Below are 18,480 nucleotides of genomic sequence, written 5' to 3'. Positions count from 1 at the left end.
GAGCTCCGAGGCCGGGGGTGAGGCAGTCTTCTGTCCATCCAGCGACTGGCTCGATCCACCAGGCGACCCCTTCTGCTGGGCATACCGATCCATATTATTGGCTTGAGTATAGGCTCCCCGCCTGGTAGCCTTGGGTTTCAGCCGATCCACCTCTGCTTTACCCGACATGTCTGGCACCAAGCAGTCCCGTGCAAAAAGACGGCCCTCTCTCAGGTAGAGGGAGCAGGAGAAGTCAGATCTGCAATAGCCAGCCAGGGTAGGGCGCAGAGCGTCCAGAGGATAATAAAGCAGCCGAAAGCACTCCCGGGCCAAGGCAGACAAAGGGCGAGAAAGTGAAAGTGAAAGGACGGGATCCTCCGTCCGACAGTTCACACCTCGCCTGGCCGCTGTTGTTCAATTAGAGGTCGGGCATCCTGCCAACGCCAGCCCCTGGCATCCCTCGGAGACAGGCCTCAATCTTCCGCCGTGCACAACTCCGGTTCCCGGTGGGCGATCCGAACTCGGGCGGCATCAATCGCCTCCATAACGAGTCATCTGCAAGATGCCGTGCATTTAAAACAGGATTGAAGACAGGATAGTCGACGGAGGGCGCGTGGGTCTCGGGAGCTCAAAGCTCACGCGGCCATCTTGGTCAGGCGCTAGGCTCCTCCCTCCCTTTATCGATATTTTTAACATCGATATTTGTGTCATCGATGTTCTATCAGTGAACTGTATAGTGATTAGACCAGTATAAAATTATTTTAGTATTTAGGTTTTATCCAGGCTATCCTTGGGTACGGAGTGATGTGTGCACATTGATAATGTTGTCTCTTCTTTAAGGTTCAGGTTCTACCATTTGTGTTTCCATCCACTGTGGTCTAAAGTGATATATATGTACATCACTTATATATAAACTCACTGAAAAAAATAAAGTGACGTTATATAGTTACGTATGGAAATAATATCTTACTTTGCATTAAAAAAAATACAAATTCACTTAGAAAAGGAAAGGTTAAAGTTGTTATAGTTAGGAACTGTAATAAATATTATGTTACTTTACAACTACAATTCCTGCCTTCACCATGCTCAGTATTGTCATCACTGATGTCAACGCAGATGTTAAAGAGATGTTATAGTTAGGTGGAATGTCAGTTAAAACATATTGTTTTAAACAGGCAATACCACTAAAATTCACCAGTTGTCTCAAGTAACTATAACTCATACCCTAAAGTAACTATAATTTGCGCCCCAGCCATGCATAGTGTTGTCATCAATGATGTAATTTCAGATGTTGCAGTGACATCATCAAAGATGTATTCAAACATGTCATAAGAGATGTGATATGGGCATGAATTAGCAGTGCATGACCAGAGTACGAGTTACAGTTACTGTAGGGCACCAGAAAGTACATGCTATATTGACTCCAAGCAGTATATGGATAATATCCTCAGGCAGCAGGTGCAGCAATGGTCCCAGGCAGTATGTGCATCAATAGCCACTGGCACTATGTGTGTCAATTGCCCCGGGCAGTGTGTGCATCAACGGCCACAGGTGGTTTATGCATCAGTGGCTCCAGTATCAATAGTTATGTACGAGTGCTTTCAGTGGCCTGTGTATCTGTGGTCCTCTGCTCTGTGTCCCCAGATGGTCCAAGACAGTATGAACATCAACAGCTCCAAACAGGATAGACATCAAGACGATATCATTGTCAATGGTCCCAAGACAGTAGTACAGACAATAAAGGAATCAGATGCTCAAGACGTTGAAGGCATCAGTGAAATAGACGTTGTGGCTTCAGACATTGGCGCTCCAGGCACCCGGATGGGATATCAGTAACTGTTGAAGAAACGACCTCAATGTGACGTTTTCTTACATGAGTGTGTAAGGGAGCCCACTTAAATAATATCAGAATAAAAAAAAAGAAACTGCATCGGATGCTTTAAAACTTCGGCATTTTTTTTTAAACATACTGTGAAAATAGCATTTTTCTGCTTCCTGTGTCTTACTTGCACCGTTGTTTTCTACGACCTTCTCCTATTTTTAGAGAAAGCTTCACAAAGATCTCCATTGTGTACCCACTTGCTTGAAATTTTTGCCTTCTACAACAATTTATTGTATTCTCGTTCAACTCTGATCTGCATGAGACATACTGGGCCTCATGTATCAGCCGATATTGGTTTCGCAAACGGTGCGAATTGCTACATTTGACCGTTTGCGAATGCAAAATAGCCTTTCAAGATGTATGAAAAGCTTTGGCAGTGCATTTTAGGTAATCACAATTTTTTGCGATTATCTAAAATTCCGACTCCAAATTGGGAATCGCTAAGCACATGTACCAAACATTTCCTAAATACAAGCTGGGCATGTAGGAAATGATATTACCATCTACTCCAAGTCGATGGTAACCATCTGCAATTTTTGATAAAACACAAAAATACATTTTTTAAAGTGCCATGTAGCGCGCACGCTTTACATGTGCACATTTATTTTCGGAGTGCTTCAGGGGGGTCTTAGGCCCCCAGACACCCTTGGTTTTGGATTTCCTAATTTGCAATTTCCAATTAGGTAGTCGCAAATCAGATAATGCAAAACCATTCACGCCTATGGGCTTTTAGGCACATGGGAACAAGTGGAGTAGTATCACCTAATAGCGATTACCTAATTGCGATTGTGAATCTTAAGGAATCGCTATTAGGGAATTACTATTTTCTTACATACCATTTTGCATTCCCTAAATAGCAATTTCCTAATATTTGCTATTTAGAGAATGCAAACTGGAACCTTGATACATGTGGCCCGTTGTGTTGAAAATAGCGCTCTTCTCCTTCGTAACGCAATGATGTAAAGAAAAGCTCCATAATAGGAGAACTTACAAGGGAACAGTCTGCGTACGTTTTCCAGCTTGGCTGGGTGATCTAGAGGCAGCTTTATCATGCAAAGCATAGCAAAGTATCTCACAAGGAACAGAACAAAATTACAAAATGCAAAGACTTAGGTCAACTGGGAAACTTCGCATTTCATAACGGGAAAGAAATAAAAAACTTTGCAAAACTTTTCCTGCTTTGCACACGCCTCTTCCCTCCTGAACCTTCACTTCATGTTGTAATTTCTGAAGGACACAACCCCCAAAACAAATACTCCGGCTACAGCTTCCATAGCAGTGCATGGTGTTGAGATCCAGTGTCTGACTACATTTTTGCACGACTCTGCAGATAGTTGCTGCAGTACACTTGTCATTACCATTAGCAGGAAGGAGACCCTCCTCTCTTATGGTGCCAGTTCAGCTAGCTAACCATTGGCCTGACTTCCCTCATATTTATGTTTTAGCCTCTGTGATCCTCCTTTAGGTTTGGATGTTAACCCCTTAGCTGCTGAGGCTTTCCTACCCCCCAGTGCAGAGCCCTTTTTTGATGTATGGAACACTTTACGCTTAGATCTTTATAACTTTTACGGGCCGATTCCGATCTGGGTCGGAAGTGCACCAAACGGGATCTGGCCGGAAAAACTACGAGCCGTACGCGTGTTTTCCGGCCGACTCGTACAGCTGTACGAGCGAGCAAGTACGATGCGAGCTACGTGAAATTCACCGACCGAGTCGTTTCCGGGTCCAAACCGCTCCGTACGTCTCGGTCGGAAGCTAACCGTGGTGTGCAATGGATGCGATTTAGGACCGAGCCAGTACGATGCACGCGTCGGACAGCCTGTGCGAGCGGATTGTCCGGCTCGCAAAATGTTCGGGTGGTTGCTTTTGGGGGTCCGCGTCGGACCCCCTGACACACGCAGCCCTACGACTCGGACACAGGGGAAGACCCATAGGTCTCCCCAACACAGGCATGTACGGTGCGGATGGCACTGACGCATATCCACTGTAGGGGGCGCACTTGTCCGCGAGATACCCATTCAGTCAATGGGAGCCCATGTACACGTTGTACGACCGGCTCCCATTGACTTCTATGGGAGTCCGACTGAACCAAGTCCGACAGCATACGGCCGCATCGTACTCGCTCGGTCGGACTGCAGGCCTCCGGCTCGGTCGGAAGACACTCCAGATCCGGCTCGGTCGGAATGTGCTTTCCGACCCGGATCGGAATCGGCCCCTTAGCATCCTTTTTTTCGAAAATCATAGGGATACTAAAGGTACACAAGGTTTGTGGGTTCCCTAGAGAGAATAGAGAACATAGGGGCTTATTACGATGTCCGTCCGCCCACCATCGCTGCAGAGCTGGGACTGGCTGCCGGTAAGGCGGCGGTCCCGCTCAGTGTATTAGGATGTGCCCGTCACTATGGCGGGCACATCCAGGCCCCAGATCATTGCGGAAGGTGCTGCTGGCAGCAGCACCCTCCGCAATGCACAAATGGCACTTAGTGCATTTCCATGCAAAACGTGGCAGGCACCACGTGCTGCCTGCCACCTTGTGCATGGAAATGTAGGGAGGGTACCATGGGTACCCCCGTGCACATTGACCCTCCCCCATACAGAGGTGGCCAGCAACGGGCCCCTAAAGCCAGTCTCCGTCTGTCTTTTTGCGGCAGGATATCCGCCGCAAAAAGACAGACGGAAAGGGATACCCTAATCCCCATAGCGGTGCCTGCACGGCACTGCCGCAATGTTGGCCTGGTTCCGGGTTCCGCAAGGCAGGTGGTAAAGGACTGCCTTGCGGAACCATTGTGATTCCCACCACCATCCTAATTTGGCGGTGGAAATTTTCAGTATGATGGCAAAAGGACCGCCACCGCCGACCCGGCGGTGCCGGTCCTTCCGCCATCATAATAAGCCCCAAAGTTTTTTTTAAATCTTGGGAAGAATGGGAAAAGTGTTGTGCAAGAAACCACTTTTTTTCTAAAAAATGACATCAATGTAATGCTTGCTGTTTGGAACACCATCTTCCCAGCTTTCAGGAACAAGCACAGTTGTATAAAAAACGTTTTGTACCACAGTTTTGCATTTTTCTAAGAGTTATTCGATTATTTCTTTTTTTGGAGTTGTTTTAACCTTCTTGCTGTTTGTGATAAAAGCAGTGGTGTTGTTAGAAAAATATACATATCTGAAAAGTAGACAAAATTCTGAATCCAACAAGGGGTCATTCCCGTAGATGGTGTAATATTTTCCAAAGAAACTATTTGTTGAACTCAATCTTGTGCAGGTGGGCCCAGCGCCCCCGACAGGAAAGGCCTAAAAACACAAATTGGACAGCTAAGATTTGTCCGCTCAAAACCTACCCTTTTTTGCAATTCCCTGCAAATCTCAAATATTTGAAGTAAAAACACGTTTTTGTGAGAGAAAGTTCAGGAATCTAGGGGGATCAGCAAATTTCTTACCACCCAGGGTTCCACACTTGTCCAGACAAAAACGCTATCCCACTTGCATGGGTGGTCCCACCTCCAGTGACAGAAAAGGCCCCAAAAGGCAACATGGACAGATCAAATGATTCTACTCAAAATAGACTTTTTTGGGAATATGGAGAGCTGTGGGTTTTGGGCCTTGGCGTGGCAGCTGTACAGGGAGAACTATCAGACCCAGAAATCCTTGAAAACTAGTCATCCCCGGAGTCCAGGATGGTCTGACTTGCATGGATCTCCCTAACTTTTGTTTTACCCACTATGCCCTTCAAACCTCAAACTTTGGCAAAAACAACCCTTTTTTGCAATGTGAGTAGCTGTCGATTTTGAGCCTGTATTCAGCCACCACCTAGGGAAACGTACCAACCCCAGGCATTTGTAAAAACTAGACAATCAGGGGAGATCAAGGTGGTCTGGCTTATGGGGATCCCCCTAGACAAACATGGGAGAACAAGGTGGTCTGTCTTATGTGGATCCCCATAGACAAACATGGGAGAACAAGGTGGCCTGGCTTATGTTGATGCCTCTAATTTTTCTTACCCACAATGCTCTTCAAATGTCAAACTTATGCAAACACACTTTTTTAATATTTCTGTGAGAGAAATTTCTGGAATCTATGATATCCACAAATTTCTTACCACCCAGCGTTCTCAAACTCATCTCAATAAAAACTCTACCCTGCTTGTATGGGATTGCCTTTCTCCTATGACAGACACAACAAGCCCCAAAAAGCAATGTGGAGAGATGAACATTTCCTTTCAAACATTGACCTGGTTTGGTAATGGTAGTTGCTGGGGTAGTTGAGCGTGGATTTGGCCATCACCCAGGGAAACCTAACAAACCCATACATGGTATAAAGCTAGACATCAGGGGTAGTCCAGGGCTGTGTGCCATGTGTGGATTCCACAACATTTTGTTACCCACAGTGCCCGAGCCTGGGCCCAAATTCTTCAGCTACCCCTGTTGCTGATGTCTCCATGTTGTGTTTTGGGGCTTTTTGTGTTGCTGGCGCTAGGCCAAGCTACACAGGTAGGGTAGTGTTTTTATAACCAGAATTGAGGGAATGCTGGGTAATATGAATACATCCCACAGATTCCGTAAGTTTAAAAAAATATGTAATTTCAGTTTCAGAGTTTGAAGTTTGCAGGGCATTGTGGGTAAGAACACCTTCTGGGATACACACAAAGTACACCACCATAAACTTGCATGGGTGTGTATTTTTCAGAAATTTCTGAGTTTAGTAGGTTTCCCTGGGAGACAGCCTCGGACAGGCCGAAATATTGAAGACATTTAGTATGCCAAGTAAGAGGCAATTTTGATTTACCGCTGCTCTGCGGGTCCATGTGTCAAAACTACGTCCAAAATCAAAGTTTCCTCTTGTTTGCCATGGGAATGATTTGCTCCCCAGGTAGGCAGGAAGACTGTTGGGACTCTAGGATTAGGGTGCAGGCCCAAGGCCAGGGCAGACAAGCCACACCTCATATTCTGTTTTCCTGAAACAAAAACATATTTCCCTGGTTTCTAGTGGGCTTTTTGCACCCCATCCCTAAGGTCAGAATTGTGAAAAGCACCCGCAATAAACCCATGGTGGGTAGAAAGAGAGTTGGGCCCCTTCTAGGGTGGGGACAGTCTGATGTGCCTTCTTTTATTTTTGCACCATTTTTCCCCGGTGGTATAGTCTGTTTTTGGCCCACCAGAGGCAGATTGGAGGTAAACTCCTGCAATCTGTCCCCAGGGAGCAGAAAGTAATTTGGGCCCATTCTGGGGTGGGGCACAGTCTGATGCATGGGTATGCCACTCTTACCTCCGCCCCAGCCCTACTTTTTTTTGGCATTCCTAGTCGAATTTCTGCCGATTGGAAGGGCAGATTGGAGTCAAATCCCCCTATCTGACCTCAATGGAGTCAGAAAGTCTGTTCTGCCTACAGGACGGAGCCACTACCTCCCCATAAAACTAGAAATTCACAGGTGTGTAGTGGGCTTTTCGCCCCCCCCCCCCTTAGTATGCAGGCTGTGGTTAAATGCCCCCATCTGCCCTACGGGAGGGACAGAAAGAGGGGAGAGCACAGACCCATGGCCATGAGCCCCTCACCCCCAAGAAACTGCGTACATGAGTTTCCCTGGTGCCTTGTGGGCTTTCTGCTGTCCTGGGGTGCTGATTGTGGGATTGTGGCACCACAGGGGGGGGGTGATAACAAACACCCCTACATGCCCTATAGGGGAGACAGAAAGACTGCAATGCTCACGTGATCGAGGGAGCGTAGTCCAGCTCCACTCCCTAAAACACAATACACACAACATTCTCTGGAATCCAGTAGGTTTTCTACCCCCGTGGGTAGGCAGATTGGGGGTAAGTTCCTCCATTCTGCCACCAGGAGAGGGGGTGGCGGGCAGAAAGACGGTTTTGCCCAGGGACCAGGAAGAACAGGCCATTCCCAGGGAGGCCCCTCCCTCCCCACTAAGGTGTTTTTCTGGTGTCTAGTGGAGTGGATCTCAGTTTGGGGGTTGCATGCCCAATCCGATCCATAAGCAGGGATGAACAGTGGAAAAACAGTGCTGTTCTCTTTCCAGAGGAATGGGTGAATGGGGGAAGTGTTATGCCTCCAGGCACAATTGAAAGCAGATAACGCCCTTAGCGCGGGCTGCGTTAATTTTCTTTTTGCTGTGATGTCAGCGTTCTATGCACGTTGGTGTTGGTGTTACAGCAAAGCAAAAGGAAATACCCTTGCGTCCCCAGTTTGATTTCTGAAATGAAAATACTTCCGATGTTTAACCTAGCAGCATTTTCTTTTCATGTACAGAGGCCAAGCCAGTGATGTCCTGAGCACTGTGAAGGTAGTGCGGAGAACGGGACTTAGGAGTTCAGAGCCAAAGGCACTCTCTAATACACTATTTACTTAAGTAGCACAGCAGCATCCATGGATTTAGGTTTCATCTGTGAAAAAAGAGACTCATCTGTAATATCAGTACTCCCCACTTCTCACCATTTATTTACAAATTGTTGCCATCAGCCTATATGTAGCAATAACTAGCTATTTATTTTTAGGTTTTTTATAGCATGAACTAGACATCTGGGGGTTTCAGAGAGCTTTGTAATGAAAATTTAAGTACAACTTCAAGTATTTGAGAATAGATTAATACATGGAGAGTGCAAAAAGCATGGACATCAGTTCACCAAAATGCCTGGGGTAGCAAAAGTAACATCACATGGCCTTTGACCTTTCTTTCACTCACACACACACGCGTACACATACACACACATTCACACTTACACATATTCTCTCTCACATAAACGCTCTCACTCACAAGCTCACACACAATATACATTTTAAAGTATTTTGTTACTTATCTCAGCTACCAGGGAAGAATTAATTACAGTTAATTGTACTCTATTTTTTATTACATTAATAGAGACTATTCACTTTCAGTGTGATAAAAATTAATTGAAAACAAAGAAAGTGGAGCCCAAATGGACGTCCATAAGGACAAGCTACCACAATGGTCCTGGCACTGATTTTGTCACCTCTGAGGCCACTGGTCGCACAGGCAATGCCAGGGTCGCAAGGGACGAGCCAGTGGTCGTAGCTGCCACCCCTGGGGACACCTAAATTACGTCTATGGCAAAAAGTCCCATTACAAAAGCTTAATCAAATAGAGTGGATGATTACAAGACTGAGTTTCACTGGGGGTGAGACATAAGATACACTGTGCAATTCAGAGTGGTGTTGCAACACAGAGTATGTAGAGTCAGCGAGACAAATAAGCGTGGAGGTCCCAGGTAATTAGGCACATCACAGAGCAAGTGGCAGGCAGGACCTCAGATTATGGGTGTAGTTATATAAATCAATCTCCAGTTGAAAAAACTGTGGATGATCCAATGTGAACTGTCGGTCAAACAGTAGATTTGTCAATTTTAGTTAAAATAATTTGTAGGTTATTTTTCGGATCATCACTAGGGATTTAGTTCCAAAGTCTGGAGGCTTTGCCCAAAAAGAACTATTTTAACATTTTCGATTTTTTCAATCTTAGCATTTTCAAGGCAGTGTGACTCTGTGCTCCTTAAATGTTGAGATCTTAAGCTTTCTTGCTAGATATCTTGAGCGCTCCCATGCTCCACGCAAAATGCAGGCAAGCTTGAAGAAACATCTAACTTCAGTTCAAATTCAATTCAGTGAAATCAGGGTGGGAGATATATGATCAACTTTTCTACCTCCGGAGACCTGCATGGAGCACTGCTTTGAAGCTGTGTGTATTTTGAGGATTCCAGCATTGATGGAAGATCTGTAGTCCAGTTTTTAAAGAACACGTTCCTGAACTACACCTTTGAAGTCTTCTTCCAGGATGAATTGTTTGATTCCCCAAGAGTCTGAGTTGGAAGTAAGCTCCTTTAGATGTGTTATGGATATGAGCCTTTTGGCTGAGGTGTTTGTCCAGGAAGAAGCCCAATAATTTAGCAGAGTCAAAATTATAGTTGGGGTGGTGTTATATAGGGTTTTCTCTCAGCTGGACTTGCAATGGGATGGTGCAATTGGTGGGTGCATTGAGGATTTCAGATTTGTTTGAGTTGCGTTTCAGATGGAAAGCAGAGGTCCAGTACTAGACAATGTTGAGGACTTTGGAGAGAGTTGCCACATCTTTGGGGAGGATATTTTTAGGAAACATTGTGTGTCATTTGCATAAAAACTGAAGGTGATCTTGGTTTGGCTATTAAAATAAATGGGCTAATGGCTCCATGTAGATGTTGAAAAGGGCGGGGGACTTATCCTTGGGGATCCTTGGTGTAGTTTTGAAAGGTTGATCTTAATTTGTAAGCTTCATTTTCTAGGAATGATTTAAACCTTTTGAGGACTTTGCCACATATACCCATCCTATTTTCTAGGATATTCAGAAGGGAGTTGTGATTTACTGGGTCGAAGGCCGTTGATAGATCTAGAAAGGCAGGCAGTCAGGAATTGCCTTCATCCTGGAGTTGCAGAATGTCATTGATAATTTGTACGTTAGCCAGTTCTGGGCTGTGACTTGATCTGCATCCGGACTGCAGTTCATCTAGCAGCTTATTTTCTTCTGTGAAGAACTTGAGTTGCACTTCAACATACCTTTACAGTATGTTTGCAAGGGAGGGACGATTGGCTACAGAGGGGGGATTGTTTGGGTCTTCGGTATCTGCTCCATATTTTTTGAGGTTGAGCCTAGACAGTGCTTGTGCTGTGTCTCCGAGGCATGCCTTACATACTTTGTGGGCTTACAGACCGCCCACAGCTTTTCTTTTGTTTATGTCAGTGTCCTTTAAAAATCCTTGCTTCTGAGTGCTTAATCGTTCCTGTTTGTTCCACCTTTTCGCAGATAGATTACTCACACCCAGCGGCACCCGAGTACGTGTACTCTCCCACTTGTCCCATTTTAGCAATTGCAATCGTTCACTGTCGATCTGTAGATATGAATAAAGCATTTCAGCGAGAATTGAATTAGAGCATTTGTAGGCTGCATTTCTAGTTGGAAGTTGTGGTTAATGTCTTTAGCTAGGGTGGGCTCAGTTTTCTTTCTCTGCTTTTTATGGGAGAGATTAGAGCACCTTGGGGGTGTTTTTCTTGAAGAACAGGAGGTTTTTGTTTATGGAACCAAGTTTGCTGCAGTGGTATTTCTCTTTGATGAGCTTTCTATGAGTACAAATCTTAAACAGTTTATTCCATCCAAGATTCAGGTGGTGGATGATTCATACCTTGTTTCTCAAGGATGTCTGTGAATGCCAATGTCCAGAATGGCCAGATGTGCACTTAGAATAATTTAAGCAGAAATTGATATTTCTTTAATGTTCTTCAAAAGTAGCTGCTCCGCTGTCTGACCAAGGATGGGCTACAAGTGACACTGGGAACATCAGCTATCTTCTCTTTCTTAGGATTTCTGGCAACAGCTGCACATTTTGTAATTGATTGCCTGGAGAGCGGGGAGACTTGAAAGAGGATTTTTCTGTGACATGATGTACAGTCACCGTGGTTCAATCATTGAATAAATAAATCATTCAAAATCTGGCCTGATCGTTGAAGTGTACAATGATTGAGTGATTACTCAAACCTAAATGAGAACTAGGATGTCATCTCTCGCAGTCTTAACACCATTGTCTGCATGTCAGGCACCTGTAGTCAATTTGAGAAGCTTGTGTTCACCTTTTATATTAGTGTACATTTGCAATTATGGTTGCTGCTGGTGGTCCTCCAAATCAAATATAAGCAACAGTAGTATGGGGGAATGCAGCAAACAAGAAAATCATAAAGGGCCTGATTCACAAAGATAACTTACACATTTGAGTAATGTACACTTTTGAGTAGGTTTAGGGTTTCACAAAACCAAAATGTAAATTTACTCCAAATGTGTAACTTGCATATCTCCACCAAACTGAAGGGCCAGGGAATATACTTTTTTGAGTAATTTACACTTTTCAGTAAGTTTACTTCTTTTTGGCTATTCACAAAATCCGATGTAATGTAATGTGAGGTGGATATGTAGAGCACTGCTTGTCACCCGTGAGTGTATCCATGCGCTGTGGAGGTGAGTGTAGGCGTGTGGTGAGACTGTGCCTGAATTAGGCCTGGGCGGTAAATTCCGTTCCGCTCGCGGAATTTGCGGAATTTGGGTAATTTTGCGTTCCGCGGAGAACACAGAATTGCCAAAAATTCCACAGCTTCGCGGAATTTTTTGCTTGTTCGCCCTTTCAAAATGCGTGTTCGCAAGATATTTCCCCAGAGCATGCAAACAGCGTTCGCAAACAGGAAAAAAATATCGCGAACGGGCGGAACAAGCAATTCCGCGTGTTCACAGAATTTCTACGTGGTCGCGGAGATTTTTGACCATTTCGCGGAGCTTTGCATAGTGCGACTACGCAAATTCCGCCCACCCCTAGCCTGCATACAGGCAGTTTGGAGGAGGCCCTGATGTGTTGGGGGAGGTTGTTCTAGGGTTTGGCGGTTTGGTAGAAGGATGATCGACCTCCCGTTCTGCTTCTATAGAAGTGGGGTGTTTGTGTGAGTGATTCTGAGTGAAGTTGTCTAGTGGTTTGGTTGAAGTGAAGCTGGTGATTGAGGTATGCGGGTCCCGTGTATTGTAGTGACTTGAATATGTGTGTGAGAAGTTTGAACAGGCAGCACTTCTGGATGACGAGCCAATAAAGCTCTCCGAGAAGTGGTGTGGTGTGGGTTCAGCACATGTGGTCAAGGACAAGATTAGTGGCAGAATTTTGGACAGCTTGAAGTCTGTAAACAAAATGGGGTGGGATTCTGGCACAGAGTGCGTTGCCGTAGTCCAATCTGTGATTAGGGCCTGCAGGCCAAGTGTAAGTTACACTTTTGTAGTAAATTTACACTCTGATTTTGTCAATAGTCAAAAAGTGGTAAACTTACTCAAAATTCTATTATTATTTTTTTACTCAAAGAGGTATATCCAAAGATGTGTAGCCCCCACACCCTTCAGTTTGGTTGAGATATGGGAGTTATACTTTTGGAGTAAATTTACACTCTGATTTTGTTAATAGCCAAAAAGTAGTAAACTTATTTGAAAGTGTAAATTGCTCAAAAGTGTAAGGTACCTTTGTAACCCAGGACTGATTTCTTCAAATATATTCTCATCCTTTTGCACAACCCAGAACAAAATTAGCTAACAGTGTTTGCTGCAGGGTACTGTGTTGTCCTCATTCATATTCCTTTCTTTTACAGAAACACTGTCCAAACCCACGATCAGCCATTCTTGTCAAGGCACCTTACTGAATTTCACCTGTTTTGTGGATCGCGGCATTGTCAAGAAATTCACTGTGACAACGGATGACACGTCAACTATAGGAGTTAAGTCTTCCACAATGTTCATGGCCTCAGTGGAAGCAGAGGCAAAAGTAACGGTGAAATGTATTGTTAAAAATGAAGTCAGTGAAGAAAGTCAAGAAGTTTCCATCACTTGTGGCACAGGTATGGTATCTGCCTTCACTGAAACACTACTTTACCTCAGATCACATAAAACGAAAACATCGTAATGTAGTCTATTGTAAGGTGGATTTGTATATCGCTGCTTACCACCAGTGAGGGTATTGAGGCGCAACTTAATTCTTGCTAGCTATACTGTTCCCATAGTATTTCAATACTATAGACTTCTGAACACAGAGCATTCCCACAGAGACATCACAGAATAGTGTGCCAACTCTGAAATATTCCCAGGTAAGTGCCACACCGTGGTGTGCAAGAGATAGGAATTCTGCAAGGTGTTGTGGCAAATCAGTTCAAGCAGTGAGTGTAAGGAATGTTTGTTTTACATAAAGCTGTCTCAACCCTTTCTGATGGATGTTCCTCTCCAGCTGGTACAAGTCCCCTCCTCACTCTTTTCCCACCAATTCCAGTGTGCAACACTCATATTAGGGGGTGACTATGCCCCTTCTAAAGACCACCATTTTGCGCAGTGTAAGCATCCTTTGTTGATGTTGCAATGTGGCAATTTTAGTAGGAAATCCTCACTCTTCCCTGATGAAACCATATAGTAGAGATCCACCCCCACCCCGTCTGTACAACTCTATAAATCAGAAAACAGGTTCCACTACAGAAGATGGAGGGTATATATAATCCTGACTTGTAGCCAGATTGTCAAAATGCCCAACCTTGCTGGTCATTGTCCTTCTTATGAACTTTGGTTTGTGAGGCATCTCTACTCAAACAAACGCATGGAGATGCCATGAGCTCCCCTATGACAAGGGTAGTAGCCCACATTGTACAGAAACCTACCAATGTGAGGAGCTGTCCTATGATGAAGCACATCACCCAAAGGGTGGGTGAGGGCTTTCGACCTAAGAAAGATCCCTTCCTTCGTACATGAATAGATAGAAATGCTCATCTTTTCTCTCTTCACCTGGCACATTTGCTGTGATTTAGTCATGAAATGAAGCTACCTCTTGCAAACGTGATGGCTAAGGCCAACTGTAGAAAGGGTTAAATTCCAATTTTTTAGTCGCAGATGAAGTTGCAGTTCAGCTCCTTCTGTGAAAGGGAGTCACCAGCTCTTGTCTACATCTACACCTTCTTTGATGAGTGTTGGACTTGGCCCTTTTTCCAGAAATTTTTCGCTTTTCTGGGAAAATAAATGTGTAAATGGAAAGACTGAATGTGTGCAGACTGAGTTTCCCCATTTTAAAAATGTAATTTAAGATGGATGCCAAAGCTGTGTGGTTGCGCCGTTTGACTGAGCTGGGTTGACAGTCTAGGCATTATTTCCCAGCAGCCCCAGCTTTTGGAGGGAAGCCTGGCACCCAGGGTGCTCTACCCCTCCCCCTAGGCCAGTTAGAGCCAGTTTCCCAGACGCTTCTAGAAGCTTCTGGCACTGTCTGGAAGGTGGGGTGAGGGGCGTCTAAAGGGCGGAGCTGGGCTGCCATGCAGTCAGTCAGAGGGTGGACCTGGGAGAGAGGGGACCTGCTGCCAGGGGTTACCGCCACATAGGCCTGTGTGCTGGGCCCTGAGCCTACCTACCCCCCCCCCTACTGTCCACAGGGCGAGGGAAAGCTATAGTGGGGGCAACGCAAACCTGGAAAAGCCTTCGCAGGAGTTTAGGCGGTAGGATCAGTCAGGGACCTATGCCTCTGAAAGTGACAGGGCTTAGGTGCTGCCTTTCAAGTGAGTGAGGGATCCTGAACTACCCACTGATCTGGCCCGGCGAGGGGAGAATCCAGGGACGACAGGCAGAGACTAAATAGTCCGCCTTCAGCCACCAACGCAACTTCCCCCCCTCAAGAAACCCTCAACCAAGGGGCAGGAAAGAGAGAGCGCTATTTACAAGCCCCCCCCCTGGAAGGAGAGCGCTAGATTTGGTGAGCGCTACATCTGAAGGGACTGTATTCTGCTGGGGGCCGCTGTCTGTCCACTCCCCTGTGCTGTCGCCATATGGATGGTAAATCGACGCCAGCGGGAGCCCACCCCGCGTGATACCGGCCGTCGGCGCGAGTGAGAGCTGCCTCGGCACTTATTCACAACATCGGGAGCCTACCCCGTGTGTGTGCCACCACGCGGTGGGTGTAGTTAGACCACGGGAGCCTACCCCGTATTGGCGCTGAATTAAGAAACGGGAGCCTACCCCGTATTGCCCCAGCAAGAAGAAACTGACCAGAACTCACCGCCGTGGGCCGGGACCTCGCTGGTAGCGTGGCCGGGCGGAGAGAGCATTGCGTGTCCCAAGATCACCACCGCCGCCCGGGCCCACGGGAAGGAGAAGCACCCTGGCGAAGGAGGTCGCCGCAGCTCCGAGGTCCGGGGAGGGCCGCAGCGGCTTTCACGAGGGCGGTGCTAGGCCCTGGGAGTGTCGGCGGAGCGTTGCCAGGCGACCGGGGTGCCGGCCGCGTCATCGGCCGCACCTCGCCGGAAGCTGCGTCCTCATTGGTTCCCGAGCGAGGCCCGGAGCTGGTCCCGATCGTTACGGGAGGGGCTCCGCTGCCAGAGGGAGCCCCTCGATCAGCTACCCCGCCTACTGAATCGGCAGGAAGGAGACGCCGAAGGAAGTGCTGCCGCCCGGGGGTCTCTCCGCGCACTGAGGAGAGCCCCGTGTGCGCTGCCTGCCACCAGCGACGCCGAAGCCCGCCAGGGAAGTGCCGGTGAGTGGGGCCTTGGTCCGCGTTTGCTGGGGGAGGCATCGGGGCATAACCTCGGTGCTCGCCTTCCCCCCGGGGCCGCGTGGGGGCAGTCCCTGAGTTCCCCAGTCCTGGAGGGGGACTCCAACGGGACCGCCCGAGTTTGGATGTTTCTCAGCTGCCCCACTTGACAGCGGGCAGCTGCATCGGCCCCCAGAATCGATTTCAAGCACCTGGGGGGCAGGCTCCCCCACGAAGGGGCCTTTTTGAGGAGCGGGGGATTGGGATTGAGAGGGCGACGGGGCACATTGTCGGTGCCCGCCCCCCCCCCTTGCACCAGTGTGACTCTGGCTAACGCGGGACACGGGAAGAAGGGACCCGGGGAAATATTCCCCAAAGAAGGCTCCAAGCCAGAACCAGAGGTAGCGCTTGGTTCCCTGACATTGGGAAGCGCTGTAGGAGCTGGCAAAGTCTACTGCTCCAAGAGCTTGCTATGCGGAATGCCCAGTGAGGGCCATATATTAAGCGCCAGTTTGCCAGGTGTAGCACCATGCTATAGTGTCAGGTTCAAAGCGCTATGGTAAATGAGGGTTGTGCAGCGCTAATGATGTGCTATGTTCAGCGCTAGGCCCAATGGCTATGTTTAGGTGCCATGTGCTGAGCGCTATTGCCGTGCCATATTTGAAGTGCCGGGGTAGAGCTGTGATTGCTGGCCTAATGTTATGATAGGTGCAGCGCTAGGGTAAATGCCTGATTTAAAGTGCGATTCCATTGCCCCGTGCAGCGCTATGTTTAGTTGCCATGCCCTGTGCGCTAAGGCCTTGTTTTAACGCGCTATCGCCGTGAAAGGTGCAGCGCTATCTTTGAATGTCATGTGCTTAAGTGCTATGTTAATGGTTATGTCTAAATGCCAGGTTAATGTATTGATGCTCTGCCTAATCTAATTTCCTGCCTCAAGGGATGCCCGGGACGGTCATGTTTATTGTGATGCTGTGAGGTTTCCTTTACAGGTGTTCCGGCCTAATGTCTCACGTCATGCCCTGATGTATTTTATTGCAGGATTAATGTGGATGGATGGGAGCTTTATTCCTCACGTACAATTATTTTATCTGTAAATCGCAATGATTCCGGCAGGGGCCCGATTGGCCCTGCCCTGTACATAATTCCCCCCTGTAAATTGGAACCGGGCGCCAGTTGGCGCAGTGTAGAGATTTCCTGACACCTAGTGGTTTTGCCAATACAAAAGTTATTTCTACCTAAACTGGTGTAGTGTCTCTTTTTGTAGTGTGCCTTGTGTGTCGCATGTGTGTACTGCGTGGATGCTTTGCACATTTCCTCTGGAGTTTGGCCCGCCTGCTCTGCACCACGCTACCCGTTGCCAACGTTGGTGTTCAGCGGTGGGATAGGACTTGTGTTTGCGCAGTACCGCAGCGACCACGGGTTGCACTGCAAACTGAGTGTGTAATGTAATCTCAGGTTTTGGGGAATTATTGTTTTTTCCATAATTGTGATTTCCTCCTGGAAGTGTTTTTAAATTGTGTCCCCTTGTTGCACTGTGGGTGGTGTGTCCCGGGTGTACCTTGCCAGGATGGGGTTGACCTACAACGAAGGTGATCTTGGGGAGTACACGGAGCAGGAAGTGATTTATTTCTGCAGGGAGAGAGGGATACCCCCAGTAGGCAACACACGCAGGAAGCTATTTCTCTATGAGGCCCTCAAGAGGGGGGAACCCTTAGAGATTGGTGGGGACCTGTCAGATTACCCCTCCGCATATTTAAAGGGTGGATTTAGTGGAGACCCGGAGGAGGACCTCCAGTGTAGGGAGGACTCCGAGAGTGAGGGGGCCCAGTCCATAACCCAGGAGGTAGGTGACACTGACGAGGAGGAGGAAGATGACCGGGGGGAGACGCCAGTATCGAGTAAGGACACCAGAGTTAGGGAGTCCAGCGCTGGGTCCAGTCCCGGGGGCACTGCCCCGTCCCTTTCCCTGTCCCCAGAAGAGTGGGTAGATAGGAGGGAAGAGAGGGAGCATCAGCTGGCGCTGGGAAGGCTCAAGGTGGAGCTAGCGCGGCTGAGTGTGCAGGAGAAGAAGCTAGAGACGGAGAAGGTCCTAGCGCAGGAGAGGATGGCGGAGGCAGAGAGGGCCTTTGCCAGGGAGAGACCAGCTCGGGAGGGTAGGTTGTCCCCTGAGAGTGGTTTTTGTGGTCTGGATTCACCAGTAAGGGTGGGATCCAGTGGTGGCAGCGAGAGTGGTTCCAATGTAGGGTGTCCCACTCCCAGAGCCCAGGAGACGGTGCCTGATTCCCAGGAAGAGGGGGACAGGTTAGAGTTCAGGGGCAGGGGAAAACTGTCCCACCAGTCCTGGGGGGAGTTTGTGGAGGTGTGTGGGACTGCATTGGAGGATTGGGTGGTGAGGAGTGCAGTGAATGAGTGGGAAGGGCTGTGCCAGGTACTCATCCGGGAGCACATGCTCAGAAATTGTTCCCCCAGGTTGCGTCACCACCTAGTACAGTGTGGGTTCTCCGACCCAAGGGAGCTTGCACAGGAGGCAGACCTCTGGGAGAGGGCCAGGGTGTC

General features: G+C 47.6%; 1 protein-coding gene across 1 annotated transcript in view; it reads left to right on the top strand.

The window, feature by feature from the left end:
* LOC146801340 (uncharacterized) overlaps positions 1 to 18,480 on the top strand; it is a 126,619-nt gene that overhangs the window by 85,780 nt on the left and 22,359 nt on the right. Inside the window, exon 3 of the mRNA XM_085620988.1 lies at positions 13,025 to 13,270. Within this exon, the coding sequence (XP_085477114.1) occupies positions 13,025 to 13,270 (246 nt within the window). The remainder of the gene's footprint in view (positions 1 to 13,024; positions 13,271 to 18,480) is intronic.

The sequence above is a fragment of the Triturus cristatus genome, chromosome 8 (assembly GCF_964204655.1).
Source record: "Triturus cristatus chromosome 8, aTriCri1.1, whole genome shotgun sequence".
Taxonomy (NCBI): Eukaryota; Metazoa; Chordata; class Amphibia; order Caudata; family Salamandridae; genus Triturus; species Triturus cristatus.
Note: the sequence above shows the minus strand (reverse complement) of the source record. Positions and strands in the feature narration are given on the sequence as shown.